The 20,840-nt window shown below is 46.8% G+C and overlaps 1 protein-coding gene across 1 annotated transcript; it reads right to left on the bottom strand.

Annotated features, from left to right (window-relative positions):
- Positions 1-1,565: 1,565 nt before the first annotated feature.
- On the bottom strand, positions 1,566-20,403 carry CUNH4orf54 (chromosome unknown C4orf54 homolog). Its single transcript, XM_053901387.1, has 2 exons — positions 14,886-20,403; positions 1,566-6,300 (listed from the first exon to the last, which is right to left on the bottom strand). The coding sequence occupies exon 1, from the start codon at positions 20,320-20,322 to the stop codon at positions 14,923-14,925; it is 5,400 nt and encodes a 1,799-aa protein (XP_053757362.1). The 5' UTR covers positions 20,323-20,403; the 3' UTR covers positions 1,566-6,300; positions 14,886-14,922.
- Between the last annotated feature and the right edge of the window lie 437 nt (positions 20,404-20,840).

The following is a 20,840-nucleotide window of genomic DNA, read 5'->3' as shown; positions in this document are numbered from 1 at the left end:
TGATGAAAGTGGATGCTATGTCACTGCATGAATTGAGGCCTTGGGAACTGGTAGTATCTGCTACTGTCTGTTGGGATACTCATTGTTGGAAGTCAGCCACCATGTTTTGAGGAAGCCCAAGCAGCCCATGGAGAAGCCCAGGTGAAGAGAAACTGAGGCCCTGCTGAATGCCTGGCCAATAACATCAGCTTCCCAGTCATATCAGTAAACCATTATGGAAGTAGATTCTCTGGTCCCTAGTTGAGCGGCTGTGTAAAACACAGCCAAGCCTCCCATGCTGAACCCTGCCCAAATTACAGATTCACGAGCTAAGCAAATGGTTTTTGTGGTTTTTAAGCCCCTGTTTGATGGTGGATTGTCACTTAGCAATACAAAGCTAGAGCAATGCATGTACTTGGTTATGAAGATGGGTCTTCTGCAGATATTATAGTGGGTCTGCATTAGTGGGGCTTCATTAGGTGGCCGAATTGCTCTGTGTAAGAAATAATAGGATGTTAGAGGATTCTAAGCCAGAAAATAAGGAGCAGAGGAAGCAGAGGATGAAGGAGGGAGAGGGATGTCATAATAGGGAGAGTGGCTGAAGTAAAAGTGAACTCAACAACCAGTGAAATCATCTAACACCAGAGACACCAGAGAATGGTGATATCATTCTCCATGGGAATGGGGATATCATTGGTTCGGATTTAAGGTGTTTGCTGATGCAGCTGGCTGCCATGCAATGGGAGCACCTACTAATCTCCAACCCATGCTCCCTAAACCTTCCTCCAAATCCTGCCTTACATATAGTTTTGAGTCTGGAATGCCCAGGATTTGATGGGTGTACTGCCTTAAACTCCATGGGGGCAATGCAGTGTTGAGTAACACCGTGAACACTTGACGCAAAATGGAGAATGGAATTTGAGAATTCACTGGAAACAAGAGCTGGAATCTACAGGTGCCTCAGGAAAACATAAGGCTTGTAACTGTCCTCAACTCTTTCTTGCCCCATTACCCCCAACCCCTGGACATATGTGAGGGATCCTGGGCATCTCTCTTTGTGGAATGTGGGCTCAAATATTTTGGGGGCTTTGATCAACTCCAGTTGACTAGTGGTTGCCTTAAAGAACTTGTTACAGCATTGATCCTCACTGTGAGCTGAGTCTCAAAATGTGTGCCTCTAATATTTATGCTTTGAAGGGGACAAGCACAATTTCCTGGGCCTCCATGTGTGCCCTCAGGGACACTTGTCTAGGTTGCTCTTGGGCGTCACCAGAGCATCACATACCTTGGCAGGTGCTCCTCACAATGCTACTTAATGACACAGTTAGATATCTTCAGTTGGTCAGGTGAAATACTCTGGTACAGGGAAAGACCCATACCAGACTTCCGATCTTCAGAAGCGTAAGATGATAAATTTGTGTTGTCTTAAGCCACTAAATTTGTGTTTACCGCAGCAATCAAAAACTAACACAACCTGGACGTAAAGCATTACGATAGAGGATTTTAGTTAAGTGAAGGTAGGATACAGAAGAAAATCAAAATGCCCAAAGCTTGATTTTTGAGTTCAAATAGAGACAAACGATGCATGTTTTCTTTGCGGTTACTTTTACTGAAAAACAACAACAACAAAACATTTCTTTTTCAAACGAGTCCAAATAAAAGACCATTACACAAGATTGCACAATCACTTACAAATGCTGCAGTTAAAGGTAAGTAGGCCAGTCTCACGAGTCCTTGTCTAGTAGTTTTCTCCATATGCAACACACCGAGAGCGTAATTCTCCGAGCTGTTGGGCTGATTTCACAGTCCCATTGGCCAAGCTCACTGTTTTATAATTGAATCAGACCTCAGGTAGGAACTTTTCCACCATGATTTCTGCCTTGAGAGCAGTTTTAATTTTCAAATTCTTTCCATTTACCTCTGGCTTTTTCATCGTCAGGGGCACAATCCGGCATTACCCAATGTCTTTCTCTATTTACCACACAATTTCCTCTTCTCTGTTTGGGACATAACTTCCACAGTCTTCACATTCTTTTCAACAACCACTGTCTTTAGTATACAATAATATGATTTCAATGTAAATACAGACACCTACATCCTCAAAGAGGGAGAAAAAGAAAGGACTGCCTGCTAGAAAACAGATCCAGGTAGGAAGGGTAAATTCAGGGAACCCTGGCAAGGACTCTGCCATTAACACTAGCTTGTGAAAAAGCAATTATGAAACTTAAAAAAAGGAAATCAAATTTGATGTGTTGTGTGTGTGTGTGTGTTTTATTCTGCACCATTTTGAATTAAATAGGAATAAATCTAATAATATGCTCTAGTTGCAACATGAAACAAGAATGTTAACAGCTTACAAATACTGCTGTGCTGTGAACGTTCAGTTCTCTTCTGAGACACGGGGCATACAAATGAGTCCAATTTTCAGAATCTTCCTCTGGGCCTTGTAGTCGCACGTGTCACAGATGGATGTGCTTTTTTTTTTTTTTTTTTTCCCCAGAGAACCAGAGTCTGCAATTCTAATTAGATTCAGGCTCAAGGTACAATTTAGCAAATGCTACATGCTTTCTTAATGATTTTACGCACCTGTGAGGTCTACTTAGGACCCAGAAATTAGTTAAGAATATAGAAACAGTCTCTTGAAAATATATATCATATCTATATGTATATCTTCTTAGAAATTATGAAAAAGCATAACATATTTTATGAATTTGACTTTTTATAAGTAGTTTTCTAAAACAAGCCTACACATAATTTTTCTCCTCAACAGTACTGGTATAGCACAGGGCACCTTTTTCTTTCAAGTATTGGGCAAAATACTATACCCTGAGAATTTGGGGTGCAAACCTACACCTTGTAAACTGTAGAATGAAAACTCCTCAAGCACCACATAGGAAAATGTATACCATGATAGTTTTTAAACACAGAGACTATTATTGAATGTGTTTTCTCATGCACATATATATACTTATCATGAGATTATAGGGAATCTACTTAAGAATCAATACTGTCCTGCAGTCCAAAGTATTATTTCAGGTAGCGTGAGCATTCAATTTGTAGCAAACACAGACTTTCATTTCTATGAAGTATGAAAAGAATTAAAATGCATTATCTCTTTAAGAGGCAACAATGATAAAGTCAAATCTGAAATTAAGAAAAAGAAATTTATATCACTAGGTATTTCCTATTGTTATAAGGATGAATTTGAACTGTGTGTTAACATTTGAGATTTGTCATAAAGATGTCAAAGCATAATCTGTTTTAGCTTATTTACTCAGTGGTACATAGAGAGCCATATACATACAAACGTATAAAGACATATACAGACAGACAGAGAGCTTATATATTAAGTCACTAACTGCATATTTGGGCTTCATTTAATCCTGAGGGCAATTTCAGTGAGTGCTTCTAAGAAAATATATTCTTGTGGATGAAAATTTTCATACTGGTTAAAAATGTGTTCAGTTTTCCAGAAACAACTCAAATGGAGTAAATTTCCACTTGACTATTTAACCAACAGGGGGAAAGAGGAAACGGGTCAAGTTTTCTATGGACAATGCCCTGTGGTTCCTCTGGAAAACTGAGTCACACATGTAACCCTGAGTGGAAATGGCATAAACCGGACTCTCGTTAGATTCAAGCTCAAGTCACTATCTGGGAAATGCTACATGCTTCATTAATGGTTTTGTGTACATAAGACATAAAAGGGTAGTAGTTCAGTAGCTAAAGGGACATCGTTAGGGTAATAGTTTTATGGATCAAAAGGCTTCATAGACTCTTGCTTTATTCCACGTAACTTTGGTTGAAATAGGAAGGGCACAACCACCTCATTCCAACAGCAATGCAACCTCAAGAAATAATGAAACACTGAAAATGAGGATTTAGAATTACCACGTCTTTAAAAACGTTCGTCCCTATCACGTGAGGTAGTAAATGGCCAGCAGCATTGGTTTGGTTTTTTTTGTTTTTTGTTTTTGTTTTTTTTTGTTTGATGAAATAGAGGACCATAAAATTATCAATAAACAATGTGGTAGTCATAGAATACTATTTTTAAAGTTCCATTTTAACCACTTGGACATTTACTACGTCCTTGGCAGCTTCTTAGAAGATGTGGCCTCTCTGATAGAACCAATGAGTGAAAAGTTCTCTTTTCTTTCCTGGTTTCTGTACTAGTTTACCTCAGTGTGAGAATTTAAGGCTCAGATCTGCTGGTGATAAATAATGATAAATAGCTTATGGGGTCCCCAGGCCCCCAGGTAAGAATTCGACTACATTTTCCAGGGAAGGAAATGTCTCTCTTTTTGAAGACCTGGCAAGCAGTTGACTACTCAGTATGATCACTGGGTTTGCCTAAAAGTCACATGTGTTTTTAAAACAGTCTTGTCAATTCTGGTACTATCCACCCAAATCCTATGTCGGTTTTGCCAGATGTGTTCAAATATTTGAGAATTCATGGTGCTTCTTTGGGCACTGCAGGTTTGAGCTCTTTGAAATCGATTCTACCTTCTTGTTTTAATACTAAATGACCTCATACCTAGCCAATCTCTCCTGAAAATGGCTGAATGTGGTAAGAGTGGTGAAAAATTAAGGCAATTCTGGGGTGACACTGCTGCTGTACCTGGGTGAGAAGACCTCTGTGACAAAGAAATAAGGCTTGCCCCAGTATGGTACAAGGTCATCTTTTCTATACACAGAGGCTGTTTTATATTTCATGCTTCTTGTCTCATAGAGACATTCATTTCATTGCTCATCAGCCCATTGATGGAATCGTGACCAGAGCTGACTATTCCTGCCTCAAACCTTTTCTTCTACCCAACAGAATTTCGTTTTAAAGGAAGATCCCTTTCGGGAAGGCCCTAAAAGAGAAATTGAGTCATTTTTCCTACAAGAGTCTGAGACGGGAAGCCTAACTACAAATGAGATTACGTCAATCACACAAAAATCAGTGTTAGGTTTTACTCACATCTTCAGTCATGAATAGCATAAAATTCTGTGGCTTCAAGAAAAAAATTTAAGCAGAAACCAAATACCGATGATCATTAAAATCAAAATAAGGATCTTAAAAAATGTTTTACCAGGATGTTTTGCCTTTGAACAAATAAACAGATAAGAGGAAACTCCTTAAAGAAAGCCTGGGAGAACCTTCAAGTTATTCTTTTTAAAAGGAAGAAATATTCCAATGTATCATTTGTTGAGTATATGTTGGCATGCATACTAATTATGACAAACTAAATATTTATCTCTCCAATCAACTCATCAGGACTCACTGTGAACACTCACTAAAATAACCTTCAGAATTGAGTTTCAGCGGAGGCAGTATTGAAAGTCGATGACAGATTCTGTGATTTGGATTCTCAACATCTCTTAAAGCCATAGGGAGCAAGTGATACAATCCTAGGTCACTGCTATCTGTATGGCTGGGGCTGGAGAGAATCAGAGCCACTGAATCAGTTCACATTCCACTCTACTGCCCCAAACAGGCCACTCCTCAGACTTCAGGCAACCCCGTGAGAGAGGAGCATGCAACTATGGAGAGAGGGAATCACCGAAGAAGACAAAAAACTGCTATCCACTCATAACAAAGGTTGGATTCCAAGAGGAAAATAGGTATTTTATACTTCTCTGAGACTAAGAACTTAATTTTAAATGCAGTCACTGGCTCTTCAGTATTTCAAGCCATTCTATTTTAAGGCGACAGATCGTGTCATGGCATTGTACAAATGGGAAAATTAAAACAAAGCCCAAGAATGAAAACTACTATTTTTTCACAATCACATTTGAAATCATGCTAAACCCAATAAAAGAACATGTAGAACATAACCAAGGGAATGACTAGGCTTGGCTCGTATGTGATTCAAAATGCAGACCCATCATATTTAAAAATCAAACAATCCTCACATATTCCAAGAACCCATAAGGAGATTTGTAATCCAGATTATTGATTTACTGATGTGGTTTACAACAGAACCAATCTCATTCTGCTGTATGTTTTGATTGAACTATGAAAACACTGAAGGGATTGTTTGCCTAGTCACAAGTACAGAAGGGAGAGATGAAGAGAAAGCTTATATTCTGTATTACAGTATAAAAAGAAATCGTTTCACAGGGGAAAAACTGCAACCATTCAATCAGCTTAGTAAAACTAAAATAACACAAACTGTTTTAACAGGGTTGTTCAGGAAAATATAGAAACTTACACACTTGGTTTATAAGAAGCAAAAACTAAGAATAACACATGTAGAGGAAGTGTTTCGGATGCATTCTTAGTGCTGTTACAATGCAACCTTCAGATTACAGAATAGTCCATCTTCCGTCTTGCTCCTATAAACAAACATGGTCAAGAAAAGATTGTTAGACTAAAAGTAAATCTCACTTCTTTTTTTTAATTTTTCTTTTTTACATTTGTTTATTTATTGTTGAGAAACAGAGTGAGACAAAGTGTGAGCGGGGGAGGGGCAGAAGAGAGAAGGAGACAGAATCTGAAGCAGTCTCCAGGCTCTGAGCAAGAGGTCAGCACAGAGCCCGTCGCAGGGCTCAAACCCACAAACTGTGAGATCGTGACCTGAGCCGAAGTCGGACGCTCAACCGACTGAGCCACCCAGGCACCCCAGTAAATCTCACTTCTAAAGAAGGATATCAGAGTACATTTTATTTGACTATTTGGCTAATTTCAACATTAATAATGATGAAGATCTCATTTTAAATTGTAGTTGGCAAATGTGTTTCTGAATTTCCTTAGACATTACACTGACTTTAAGAAAGTACCCAAAGAAAAGCTTCTCTTTGAAACTTGAATCAATCAACTATTGAAAAATGATTTTAGAGTTAAATGTTTAGTTTCATTGAAATCATCCACAGCAGAGATAAAACTGTGATAGATACATTCCTAAAATATCATGCAGAAATGATATTTAAGCTAAATAGAAATATTTGAAATTTATGAGTTAGTAATCCAGTTAAGTGAGTAAACCCTATACTGATAATTCTTATAAGTGAACAATCACTACCTAAATTATGTAGAATTTCGTACAGTGCATTTTGATTAAAATGAGACACGCTGATTAGAGCCTATAACTTAGTTAAATCCATCCTATTACAAGATTAAAAGCTTACCGAAAATTAGCCTTTTCTGTTGATCTCTCTATACTAAGTCTACTAAACCTATGCCTTAAAAAAACATTTTTTTCTGACATTTAAAAGTTGATATTTGAACATAATATTATGAAGACAGATATAGAGTGGCCTACAGGTAATATTTGTTAAGGATTAAGAACACTCTGTCATGTGAAAAATAACCTCTGAGGAGTATCAAATAACAGCTATCTAATCAATTATATGCAATCAGAGTAGCTCGACAAGGGATATTTTAATCCTGTCATCTAAAAATTGACTTGTGTTAAATACATAAGAAAAAAAAAGTCTTTAAGAATAATTATGATTTCATATGTATATACTTCATGTTTGTTTATTTTATTCTTTTGTCTTCTATATTGAGGAGTGACCTCCAGGATGAAAGACACCGAGATGGGTTTGGAGACTTCTCATTTGTGAAAATTAGGGTTTTCCTACCTTAGGGCACAGAAAGCAGCAACTGGAAAAGAAAATATAATTACAAGGGGAGGAGAAGAAAATAGAAGACTAAGAAGCAGAGTATGAGATTCAAGGATCCATGGATCTGACAACCACACAGGCTGAGTCCATCGTGAGGCAAGATTTTGCAAAGATTCCCTGAACAGGCTGAGAAGACTGGGGTGGTGGTGCGGGTGGAGATGGGCGCCGACAGCGGTGGGGTGGGTGGGAGGCATACTCCAGGATGGTGAGAACAGCCTGAGAAATGGAGGAGAAACCTATTTATACAATCGACTGGGACCATTTTTAGGGACCCATAGTCCAGATATCGCCTTTTCATTCATTTGCAGGACATTGGCTCTGCTTCCATTAACTTCAGAGGAATTTTATTTGAAATTTTGCAAGTAATAAAGTTAGTCCGATTCTTGTTAAGGGTCAAGTAAGAAAATCCACCAGTTTAACCTATCAGAGGATCATGAAGAAGCCAGTAAAGATGAGAGGGGTGACTATACTGTGTCACCGGGCAGTTTGGCCTGGATGACTTCCCATGGTTATAGGACCAGAACACATGACAGAGTTCAGCAGTGATGCTGGGTCAGATTTTCCCTTGCTCACACAGACCTGTGCCCAGACAGAGAGGAAAATCTCTACATGCAGCTGGCAAGCTATCTGCAGAGTTGTATAACATTCTGGAAGGCCTTGATACTAGAGTACCCTGACCAGCAGCCAACGGGCCTGCCCTTAGAGATAAGCCAGCTCAAAGGGGACTCTGGGGCTGTGGGCATTGCTTTCCATTGGGGGAAATATAAAGCAATCCTGGATACAGGCCCCTGTTGCTGTCCTGGAAGTCCGCATAGATAAGGACCAATTTTCTGCTCTCGTGAGGGCCTGAAAGATGAGGGGGCTCTGAGGCATTTATAGGGTTCTAGTCTCCAAGGGAGACTGAACTCTTACTATGTGCCCTGAGCTGTTTGCTATGTCCTTTGTAATGGTTTTATAACTCATTCTTCCCAACACTCCTGCAAGGTATTTCCATTTTACAGTTGAAGAAACCGAGGCCCAGACATGACAAATCCCTTATGCAAAGTAATCCGAGCGTTAGAATTTAAGCCAGGGTTGCCTGACCTCAAGGTGCACCTACTTGGCCTTTATTTAGTCAAAGCCCCACAGTCCCTCCTCAACTAAAATGCGTGAACCCATTGGCATCCAGGGGGATCCCACTCTCACACGGACAACCTATACCCACCCCTCCCCCACATACCACAATTACCACCCTCTCCCCATCACTGGGAGCCACAGCCACTCCCAAAGTTTCTGAAACTGGCTTGAATTCTCTTTGATGCATAAGATGTTCTAATAACTAAGGACACCTAATTTTTAAATCAAAAGAAAAACACACATGGAGACTTAGCATATGCTAGACATTGACAGTTCAGGGTCAATTTCTTACCCTTATTCTCTTCTCTTTTTCCCCAGATAAGGGGAGAGAGACAATTCACAGCCAGAAACTGACACCTGGAGGGCAGAGAGTAAACGAAGTGGGCATACAAGGGGTCATCTGCAAGAGCATGGGCCACAGAGCTCCAAGGGCCTGGATTGCAGCTGATCTGTGGATCTGGGACAAGCTATTTTTTTATTTGCAAACAGGAATTAAAAATAGTATCTACTTACTTTCAGAATCAAATGGCATGATATGAAGTCTTGATATATAACAAATGATTAATATACATTAGCTATTACTTTTCATTTATTATTAATTTTATAGATGGTAAAGAAAACAAAAAGGTATTAATACAATTGTGGAGGGAGGCACCAAATAATAAGCTAGAGGGAAGCTACAATCCAAGAAAAGAGAAAGGGAGAAAAAGCAAAAAAGACATTAAGAAGATAATCCAACAAAAGAGCAGCTATAGATAATAACAGACAGAGGAAGCCACAACAAAGTTAGAAAAAAACTGAAATGAACAAATCAATTCAGGAATGTGATTATAGAATGAACTGCAAATGAAATGCCATGCTTATGGCCCACGGCCCTGACACCTGGCCTCCTACAGGAAGCTGCAAAGAATGTGCAGGTGAGGGAGCAGGCAGGGAGCAGTGTCCTTCAGGCCACCCAGGTGGTGATAAAAACAAACCACAGAAAGAAAAGGTGAGGAGAAAGAAGGAAGCAAGGTGGGACATCCAACTAAATCAACTGCAAGTGAATGGGAAAAAAGAGTCCGTAAAAGGGAATAAAATTGCCAAACAAGGTCACCTGGGTGGCTCAGTCCATTAAGCATCCGACTCGACTTCAGCTCAGGTCATGATCTCGGGGTTTGCAAGCTCGAGCCCTGCTTCAGGCTCCGCGCTGAAAACACAGAACCCACTTGGGATTCTTCCCCCCCGCCCCCCGCCCCCAGTGGTCCTTCCCTGCTCTCTTTCTCTCTCAAAGTAAATTAATAAACATTAAAATTAATAAAAAAAAATAAAGTTGTCAAACAAAAACAAAAAGCAACGAACAGAAAGTAAATGAAATTCTCAGACCAATGCTAAAGGAAGAAAGAGATAGGTAGTGAACTGATTGGACAGACACCAGGAAGAGGGACCACCAAAGAAGAGACCACCAAAGGAGAAAAAGAAAAGGGGAAATGAAACGCAAGAAAGAAGCAAACTGGAAAAAGGCTCTCGTATGGGATACTTTGGGTTTTTAGTCCCAATTCTGCCTTCAGGGGCACAGTGACTCATGAAAGGTCACTTAACTGTTCTGAGCCCCAGGTTCCTCCTGTAATTTCAATGCAAGAGACAGGGTTCGATCATCTGAGGACCCCTCTAGGGCCTCCTTAGAACTTTCCAGAAATAGTTGCCCCTGCATCCAGCCCCTCTCTCTTTCCACTTCAGCTGCTGATGTGGGGGGCTCTATTGAGCGGTGGAAAGAACCTGGAGGAAGTAAGAAGAAAAGAAAGACCAACATGTAGGAGCAACATAAGGCACACTCAGAAATGAAACGACAAATAGATCAAGTCTTATAGGAAAAACAGAAGACACTCACTGAAGCAAAATAATTGCGTTAACCGCTGTGTGGCAGGCATGATGCCAGTTGAAGTTTTCTTCTGTTATTATCACCTATTGACTTTATCTTTGTGTCCTTGTAAATGGTATTTATAATCAAGTCTCAATTCAAATTTTAAAACAGAAAGATGGTGTCTAAGTGGGTGGGCAGGAGAAAGCATGAGAGGGAATGTGTCGGGGAAGGAAAACCTCAGCTACACGTGTCAAATAACAGAAAACTAAAACAAAAATGGTCTCAGCAGAAAAAGCATCGGAGATCCTGTGGAAAAGGGACTTTCAAAGCAAAAGCCGACAAACAGCAAAGGCCTAAAACAGAAAAATCCTAACGACAAGGGAGAAAATAGCCAAGTTTTGCAACTGGTGTGCCCAGCACACCGGTGTGTCGAGCATGGGCTCCTGTCATGACTACTGGCTGCGAGGCCACTAGCTGGGAAGAGCCTCGTCCATTTGTCACAGTGTGTGACACCATTACCAAGTCAGGATAAAAGAATAATACTGCTAATTATCTTCTCAGCCGGGCTGCGACATGGCAAAGTTTGAGGAGCACAGCAGCAGTGACCACAGGAAGGAGAGAAGCAGAAAGACCCATCTGCGAAAGCAAAACTAAAGGGAAATTCGTAACTGCATAAGCAGAGATGATGGCACCTGGTTATGCTCAGATATACACAGGGGGACGGAGCAAAGCTCCCCAGGCTCCCTGGTACAACGGTACAGCTAAAAATAGATGCTGAAACACTTATTATTATTATTTGAGCTGGAAGGAATCTTAGAGGTTAAGACAGGACTTGAATCCTGGTCTCGCAGCTCTGCAGGCACGGATCTGTGCCCTCTTGGCTTGGGGGACCAGGTCACATGTGGGTGGGGCTCTCCCCACCACAGAGCACACTGTAGCTGGTGGAGTGTAAACAAGAGGTTCGTGTTCCTCGGATGAATGAGGGAATTAGCGCATTTCGTTCAAACATTCATTTTACAAATGTCCAGAGAGGCACAGAGTAGAGAGCCCAGGTGTCCTGGCTGCCAGGACAGGGCTTGCTATCCTTCTCTGCCATCCTTTCTTTGCTCCGGGCCTTCGACCAAGGAACAGACAGAGTGGCCCCCAGGGTGCATGCTGCAAGCGAGAGCCCAGAGCCCCCTCTGCAGATCCTGGCTATCTCGTTCCCTGGGGACCTCAGCAAAGCCATTCCTTCTAAGCTTTAATTTTCTTCTCCATGAAATGCTGTGACCAGGTCAAGTCATTTGTGTGACTTCTTAGTTAAAAGGGGCACATAAACTCCTACTCTACCTCAAGGAAAATCTCTGGATTTTAAATCAAATTCTAAGGATATCTTGAATTGAAATCAGCTCTCAAGACTTGTCACCCTGACCATCCATAGGAGCATCCACTGATGAATGTGTACAACGTAATTTTTTTGATATATCTGAGCAATGTTTACAATTTTTTTCACACGCCAAAAAGAACAACACACTTCTTTTTCACGTATCTAACTTTCTTCAGAAAGTGGCATAGAACTTTCAGGAAGGTAGGGCGCCTGGGTGGCTCAGTCAGCTAAGTGTCTGACTGTTGATTTCATCTCAGGTCACGATCTCACGTTTTGTGGGTTCGAGCCCTGAGTCGGGCTCTGTACTGACAGTGTGGAAAAGGACTTTCAGGAAGATGAGTTTTGAAGGATATTAGTTATCTGAGTTTGGATAATAGATTTTTGCCTATACACAAAACGCTAATTGTTAGTTCCTAACAAAGTCTTCTTAAATCGAGAAGCCAGCTTTGCATTTCTATCTTTGGGGTTGGGGACTAAAATAAAAGGCTGTGCTTTCAAAAGGGAAAACCTTTTTAAAAAATTACTGTTCAAATCTCGAACACTAAAAATTATGATTTCTATCTGTGCCTGATGGGAACAACTCCATGCTTAATCTCTCCAGACTCAGCAGACAGGAGGGAAGCCAGAGGCAGCTGCTGAAGGGACACTAGGCAAGCGTGTGCCCGTGTGCCCGGTTGTTCCCTCCTCTGTGTCGTGTCCTCTCTTCCCCTGGCTTCTGCACCTCCAGGGCTCACACAAAGGCCTCGCAGGATTAGCTGCCCCAAAATAGCCTTAGGTAAACACACCACCTGTCTAGAAGATTAAAACATTTTTGCCTAGAGGCTACTCTTTTCTTTCTGCAAAACTACGTGTCTAATTCTGAGCCTCTTCCAGAAGCAGACTGAATGCCTAATTCTGAGCCTCTTCCAGAAGCAGACTGAATTTTTTTACAATGAATAAAAGATTCATTATTTACCTTGAGTCCCCACACCCCTCTCTTTGTGATCATCATACACTGCCTGCTGCAAGCTCTCACAGAGGAAGAATGCAAGTTCTCTGTTTCCAGAGTGCAAGGAAAATGAGGGAATGTTTTTACACAAAGACCCAAGGATTTTTGAACGGTGGCTTAATGTCTAGAAGTCTAATAAATGTAATGCATAGTACAATCCCTGAATTTGAAAAAGGTTTTATACTTTGCAATATACTATTATGCCATCTGACACTGAGGTAAATTTTGATGAGTAGATATTTTGTTTAATTTTTTTTAATGTTTCTTTGTTTCTGAGAGAGAGAGAGAGAGAGAGGGACACACAGAGTATTAGTGGGGGAGGGGCAGAGAGTGAGGGCTCCGGGATCTGAGCTGTCAGCACAGAGTCTGACATGGGGCTTGAACTCACGACTGGTGAGATCATGACCTGAGCTGAAGTTGGATGCTTAACCCACTGAGCCACCCAGGCAGCCGGAGATATTTTTTTAAACGTTTATTTCTTTATTTTGAGAGGTGGGGGAGGGGCAGAGAGAGGGAGAGAGAATCCCAAGGATTCTGTCAGCACAGAGTCCAATATGGGGCTCAATCTCATGAACCATGAGACCATGACCTGAGCCTAAATCAAGAGACACTTAACCGACTGAGCCACCCAGGGGCCCCGAAGGGTAGATATTATTGACATGTGAGTGTCATGAGTGCTAAAGAGTTTGCATGCCCAAGAACACACAGCTGGTGAGAAGATGAAGCTGTGAATCTAATTCAATGATCCTACTTCCTAACTTAAGGCCCTTTCACCGCACAAAGAAGCAGTGTTCCTCTGTTCCTTTTCAGTTCGAAAAAGAGAAAAATGGTTTACTTCTTTCATATAAGCAGAGAAACGGCTTCTCTCCTCTCCACCTCCCTTCTTGGTTCAGCACGATCGTACCAAAAGTGAAAGTCCTAGAAGCATATATGATGCCAACACATCCTAATCTGAAGCAAACAGGAAAATGAGGGGGCCAATTTGTCCCCACGCTGCTGACACTCCTGTGCTCCTATTGAAGGCTGCCCCTGTCTGATGGTCTGATCGTCCTGGTTCAGACAAGCCAAACTCATTTTTCCTATCAAGTCCCCTGGAGTGTATTTACAGCAAGGACTCCTGTCTGAATTTGGATTAATTCAGATATCAGGAATCTACTTAATCTGATTTCTTCTAGAGGGGGGCAAGTGGAGGTTGATTATTTTCCGAAGGGAAAGAATGCAGATATGAAAGTGAGTGTCTTACAGGAATTAGCAGCCGTGCATAGTGGATTCAGTCTGATCAGACTGGATCAAACCCAGCAGCCCATGCAAGAAGCCACTGCAGCTGAAGAATATCCCCCCTTTCATGGTCAAGTGTGTGTGTGTCTAAAGACCTTGAACTCACCCTACGAAAAAGTACTCTATCTGGAAACAGAAAAACAAGAACTTAAAATATACAGTCCCTTTGTATAAGACATTTCAAGTGAGAGAAGATGTGGAGGGAGAGAAGCCTTTGTACAGATTTTAGAAAACCTCCTAAACAAGAAAATGCCAGTGTGATTCTTCTTACTTGTGGGGAGCAACAAGAGCACCGGTGTTCCCACCCATCTCTCAGAATATTCACGCCTTCTGTCGCTGGGGCTGCCAGGAATAGAGCGAAGCTCACTCCACAAAATCCAGACCGGGTTTTCATTTCTTTCCCCTGCCAATCCTCACCAAAGGCTAACCTGACAGATCTAAGGTTCACTTCCCTCCTACTCACTGGTGGGAAAAACAGGCAGTTTGAAAAGGTCAGAGGGGGAAAGGCTGGCTGTGGGGATTGAGGAGTGGGAAGAAGGGGAAACTTGGTAAGGAAATTAGCTCCTTAATAATTTAGGTGGGGTATTGTTCTCCTCTCCCAAAACGCCCCTTTCTACAGACAGCCTCCCCTGCCACTTCAAACACGAAGCAGTAGGATTGCTCTTAATCCCTTAAAACTGATTATCAAAGTAACATTCACTCACCAGCAGCTGCTCCGTTCTGCTTTCTGGTGACTGCGCATCATCTGTGTTCTACCACAAAGCTCATGGTTGTGCCATCAAAGGAGGGGGGCGCAATGATCCTCGGCCCCAGGGGTTGCGAAGAGATGCTGATGACAGGCTTGCCGTGCAGCTGGGCGAAGCCCTTGGCCCCCACGAGCTGGGATGTGGCTGCTGCGGCCGAGGAGGAAGAGGAGGCAGGAGACTGACCAGAGGCCATGAAGTATGGGGCCTCAGTGAATGTCGAAGCTGCATCTTTGCTGGGGGGCTCTGCCGCCATGGAGGAGAGCTCACTGCTCCCTGGGGTGTGAGCAATTGGCGTGGGCTGCAGGGCACTGGTGGGCAGCACCGTGGGCAGAAAACCGGGGTAGATCATGTAGGTGGGTCCATAGGCCCCAGGACTCAGGGCCAAAGGAGGCACAGGGAGGGACATGGGAGCCACAGCCTGCTGCTGGGAGGTCATAGGCACATCCACATACTGCCCTGTCTCAGGGTCAAAGAGTCTTCGGGTCATGGGCTGTACTGGTGTGTCCACCAGATAGTACTGGCCTGTCGTCACATCCAGGAGCATCTTGCGCTGGGTCTGCTGAGGCTGTGGCTGCTGGAAGGGGTCTGCGGGGACTGAGGCCGGGCCTGCAGGTGCTGGGGCAGGCATGCTGGGTGGGGAGAAGCAGAGGACCTGGGGCTGGGCTCCCTGCAGGGTGAAGGGTATTGGCTGCTGGTGGTAGATGGCAGTGGGAAGATGCTCGGGGCTCTGTGGCCCTTGGGGGGCAGCTACTGTCTCCCTGGGGTTGTCGGGTTTGGTGCGCCAAGCTGGCCGGCCAGTTCCACTGACCTGAGAGCCTTTGGGACTACTGGGGACCTGACTGCGGGCGCTCAGGGGTGGCAAGCTGCAGAGAGTGGTCGCTGAGGAGGCGGGCGGCCCCTCCCTCCCAGCCCCCGGCCGGCCAGGAAGCTCTCCAGCTGCAGAGCTTCCTTTAAGGGGGATGGTCAGGTAATTCTCACAGTCACTATTGTTCTTTTCCAAATTGCTGCCATTTTTCCTATTGGTCACCTCATCAGGAGGTGCCCGTGTGGCCGGAGAGATCTTGAGGGACCGGAGTCCCTGTGATTTGATGCCCTTTGCTGCCGAAGGACTCTCTGGCGACGGCCCTTGTGGGAACTTGCCAGCGACACCCCCAGTTTTCTGGGTGCTGCTGGCACTCACGGTGAACACATTTCGGTTGCTGGGGAGTGGGGGGAGGGGCTGCAGGGGCTGGGTTCTTTCCACATCCTTGTGGACTGGGGGAATATAGAGCGATCGAGGCCTCTCCCTGGCCAGGTTCTCAAAGGCAGCTGCCCGGGCGGACACACTCTCAGTGCTAGGGTTGGAGTTTCTCCGCTGCAGACGTTCCACGGGGCCCCCACGCAGGACCACACCGCCTTTGTTTCCTGCGCCCCGCTCCTCCAGCTCACCCAGTCGTCGGGCCAGCTTGTCTGGGTCCCCCTCAGCACCCGCAGCCCCTTCCCTCTCCTCACTGGCAATGAGCGACAGGACATGGCTGTCCATCATCATGGGCAAAGGGTCACTTTTGCGCTTCCACTCGTTCCTGTTGAAGCTGTACAGCTCTTCCATGGACCTCACTGCGGCAGTCAGCTTCTCCAGGGCATTCCGAGATGGCTTGGGGCCTTTCCCTTCCTCCTTGACCTCCTCCTCCTTGGCCTTCTCTGGGGTCTTCTGAGCAGAAGCCTTAGAGACGATCTTGAGCACAGGCAGGTAAGACCCCTGCTCCGGCTTATTGGGGGCAATGGTGGCCACGGGCAGCCTGCCAGATGCCCTATGAACCAAGACTGTCCCTTCCGGTGAGGAGGAATTCAAGACCCTGCCGCTGCCACCTTTGCCTATGTTCTCCCTCGGCTCGCGGTCCATGCTATCTTCCCTCTGGTTCACCACGGCCTGGCACGTAATCACTATGGGAGAAAGGGATTTGGATCCGCCAGCTGCAGCGGCCAGCTGCCTGGGTTTGGGCCCGGTCAGCCCCTGCTCTGGGGTAACGCTGCCCTTGTCACTGCTGTCCCCTGACCCTTTGATTAGTTTCCTGACATCTCTCACCTGGTGGAGGGGGCCCTGGGCCTTGGACTTGTCTCTGACGTCTCTCACCTGGAACTGGGGCACTTTTTCCAGGTTGTCTCCCCGGAAGAGTTTCTGCTGCGCTCTGCTGTTGTCCTCAATGGTCTTAAAGAGGTTAGAGGCGCTGCTGCTGGCCAGTTTGGGCGTGAGCAATTTGGCAATGTTGAAGTCCGAGCTTGGCTGCTGCACGCTCCCCAGCCGGATCTTGATTTCGGGAGCCTTGGGCCGGATCACTGCCATGGAGGTGGCTTGGGCAGCAGGATACTTGGTAGCCTGCTTCCCCGGCTGCTTGTCCTTGGGCGTCTGCTGGATGTTGGGGACGAAAAGGCGAGACATGATGGTGGACTTGCTGGCAGAGATCTCTCCGAGATCAGCCCTCCAGTCGCCCCCTTTGGGAAGCTTCAGCTTCCCAATGGGGGCTTTTTCTTCCCTCTTCTCTGCCTCCTTCTCCTTCCAGGACCGGAATGCACTGTTCTGACTGCGGAGGAAGATGCCTTTGACAGTCTCTGATGCACTCTTCTTAATTTCGCAGACTTCCTCCGTATGTCCATCCGGGAAATTTCGCCAGGAGACCGCGGCGCTCTCCCGAGGAGCACTGGCTTTGAAGATTGGGGATTTAGACTCGGCTGCGGACCCCTCCGCACCTGCGTCCGCCACGCTGAGCACCGTGTACTCAGAGCCCGCCTCTGAGTGGCGAGAACTCTGCCTCTGCAGGCCCCTCTCCCGCGGCTTCTCCCCCCGAGCAGGGCTCTCTGCCATCTCCTTGGAGGTGCCGGAGAGGTTATGGTGGGATGTGTCGCTGACTTCTCCCCTCTCCATTTTGAACTCATGTTCCCGCTGCATCTTCTTGGAGATGACATTTTTGAGCAGACTGGAAGCAAACTTGGACTTCTTCTGGGGGCCGTCGGCGCGGGAGGCAGGCTTGCTGCTCTCAGAGGTCTCCGAGCCATCGTCAGTGTGCACCGACCCGGGGCCCTTGCTGGAGCCTCTGGTGGTTCTGCAGGGCCCAGTGGCCGAACTGGCTTTGCTGTCACTGCGGCAATTCATGGGCTCGAGAAGGGTGACCACGCGGGAGCCCGTCTGGACCTGCTTCTGGAAACACAGCGGGGTCTCCACATGTTTGATTTCCCCCTCGACTTTGCTGACCACGAACTCCAAGGCTTTGGTCTGGGACTTCCTGGACTGGATGTAGAGCTGGTCTGCGGCCGTCCTGGCCCCACCGCCCTTCCTCAGACCCGCGGCCACGGAGGCCGCACTGCTCCTCAGGAGGCTCTGCTCCACCCTGGCTCCAACACCTCCACATTTTAAGTCCAGGAAGGTCGACCACCGCCCAAAGCCGACCTCGGAGAGCGTGGAGGACTCCCGGGAGCTGATGTTCAGGGCCTCGAAGTAGGGGTAGGCGAGGCTCCGGAAGGCCCGGGAGGTCAGGTTCCGCACCTCCTTGTCGGCATCGTCCAGTTCGCTCACGGCACTGGAGGCCCCGCTAGAGTAGTCCACCAGCTCCTTCGCCCGGATGGCCCCGCACCGGGTCTGCAGGCGAGCAGGGACAGCGATGAATTTCTTTGCATGGTCCTGAGCCACGGCTGCAGCCGGGTCTTGCTTCAGTGAACTTGAATTGTGTTCAGCAGCTGTAGAGACGCGGAGGCTCATGTCGCCTTCATGCTTGGCAGCATAAATAATGTTTTGCTTTGCACGCACGTTGCTAGGCTCATTTATAGCCCGGGAAGTCGGTTTGATTGATAGGAGGATCTGGCTTGCCGCACTCCCACAGCTGCTTGCGGCGGCGGCTGCCCCTGACGCTGCCTCCGGGGGCTCGGGCAAGGGCTCACTCGGGGTGGCGGTGCCAGGCCCGGTGGGTGGGGGAGTGGGGTCACTGTCAGAGGGGCCGCTGCCCACTTCCGTGCTGCTGGTGTGGCGACCACTGCTGTCGGCGCCGGGGCGGGCCGGGTCGCTGCTGGTGGGGCTCGGAGTCTGGGTGGCATTGGTGCTAGGAGTGGTGCTGAGGTAGCAGCTGTTGTCGTCGTCCTCTTCGGTCGGGGTGGTGACGTCCCCCGGGGTCTCATCGCTGCCACCGAAGGAAGCGTAGTCCACGAACGAGTAGATCACGTTGTTGTCCTCGAAATCCCAGCGGGAGGCCAGTCCCACGTCAAAATCCATGTCCTGCTCCACCTCACTCAGCTGGATCTCGTGGGTGGTGATGTAGTGAGCCTCCTCATTTTTGGGGGGGTCCCTGCCGCCCTGAGACTTGGCAATAATGTCCCTGCACTCTGTTCCGTCTCCCCCTCCCCCTCGACCTGCCCCTCCCCCCCCTCCTCCTCCCCCTGCTCTCCCCCCACCTCCTCCTCCCCTGGGCTGGCAGCTCACTGCGTTCTCACCACTGTCACTCTCAAAGCCTAAAGACGAAGAGGAGGTGGCTAGAGCCCCTGTTGATGTCGTGGTATCATCCATCTTGGAAAGGCCACCTTCTTCTGCTTTGTCCACCGGGGAGGAGGAGGAGGAAGAGGAGACGTTGCTGCCCCCGTCTGTGCGGGAAAGCTGGGATCTGGAGAGTTCCGAGGCGGCAGGATTCCTCCGGGGGGCCGGGGCCTTGCCCTCTCGACGGCTGGGTTCATCTTGGGCTTCCTCCCCGGGACTCCTAGGGGCCCCCTGGGCTCTGGGGCAGCGCCCCAGAGCGAGTGCGCTGGAGCCGGCGCTGTCCTCCTGGGCCCCAGCGGACGCGCACATCTCCACATAGCTCGCTCCTCGCGGGGAGGAGGCCGCTGGCTTGGGCCGCGGCCGCAGCTGCTGCCTGAGCTCCTGGCTCTCTGGAGCCCCGCTCTCCCCGGGGTCGCCCACCTCCTCCGGTCTGGCCTGCGGACTCGGCTCGGGAGTGGCGCCTTCCATTCCGAGCCCTCGGCTAAGTTTCAGCGACAGGAAGAGACAGTGGTGAGCGCCGGGGCTGTCCTGGGTCCCTCCCTGGCCACGGAGGGGCTGCAGAGTGGCCCTGAGCAGGGCCCCACGTGCCTGGACCGGCCCCAAGGCCGTAGGCACCACTGCGGCGGCTGCCACCAGCTCCCAGGTCCTCAGCCCCTGTGGCGTGGCGGGGGCAAGACCGAGGGAGGCGGGAAGGCTCCCGGCTGGGGTGGCAGAGGTGGTCTGGGGCCGGGGGGCTGCTGCTCCGGCCGAGACTGGGGCCAGCTTCCCGTGGCGGAGCTGTTCTGTCCAGTTGTTTGTCTGGCACCTTCGGCGGCGAGGAGTCTGAATGCCATCGGCCACGGAAGGAGCAGCATCTGTAGGTCGACCCAGGGACTTCCAGAAATGAAAGGAAAGCATGTGCTGTTTCTTGTGAAGCCTTGTCCCTTTCCTGGATGGGGCGAGAGTGGGTCACGTCATTCCAGAAATATTTTTAGTGTCTGTTCCCCAGTCATACTGAAACCACACTTGAGGGTAGAGAGAGGAGGCTCTGCGATGAAAAGAGAAGGTGGAGGGTGGAGGAGGCATGTGGGTTCTCATTCAAATCAACCAAATGCTCTATGTAATCTATTATAGCCATGTCTAGCAAGTATGAAATTAGTCTTTACTCACTGCCATCTTTCACTCCCCAATCTGATTAAATGGCTTTTTCCCCTTGTTCTTAAATAAAATTCAAATTTGGCGTTGCGTTTCATATGAATTCAGGACAATCCAGAAAGATTTCAAAATCTCTCCTAGACATATGGGAGGCTTTATGCTTGCCTCAAAATCTATGCACTTTCTTCTTCGTTCAGATGAGTTCTGGTCATAAAACTTCCATAGGAGTAAAATATGCCATCCCTCTTTCTCCGAAGTTACACTCCATAAAAGATAATCTG

This window comes from Panthera pardus, unplaced genomic scaffold (assembly GCF_024362965.1).
Source record: "Panthera pardus isolate Hobbes unplaced genomic scaffold, ASM2436296v1 HiC_scaffold_13, whole genome shotgun sequence".
In the NCBI taxonomy this organism is placed as follows: Eukaryota; Metazoa; Chordata; class Mammalia; order Carnivora; family Felidae; genus Panthera; species Panthera pardus.
This window is presented reverse-complemented; position numbering and strand designations above follow the sequence as displayed.

Bases quoted from the DNA above. Each gene is read 5' to 3' on its own strand.
- CUNH4orf54 (XM_053901387.1), bottom strand. From the start codon at position 20,322: ATGCTTTCCTTTCATTTCTGGAAGTCCCTGGGTCGACCTACAGATGCT.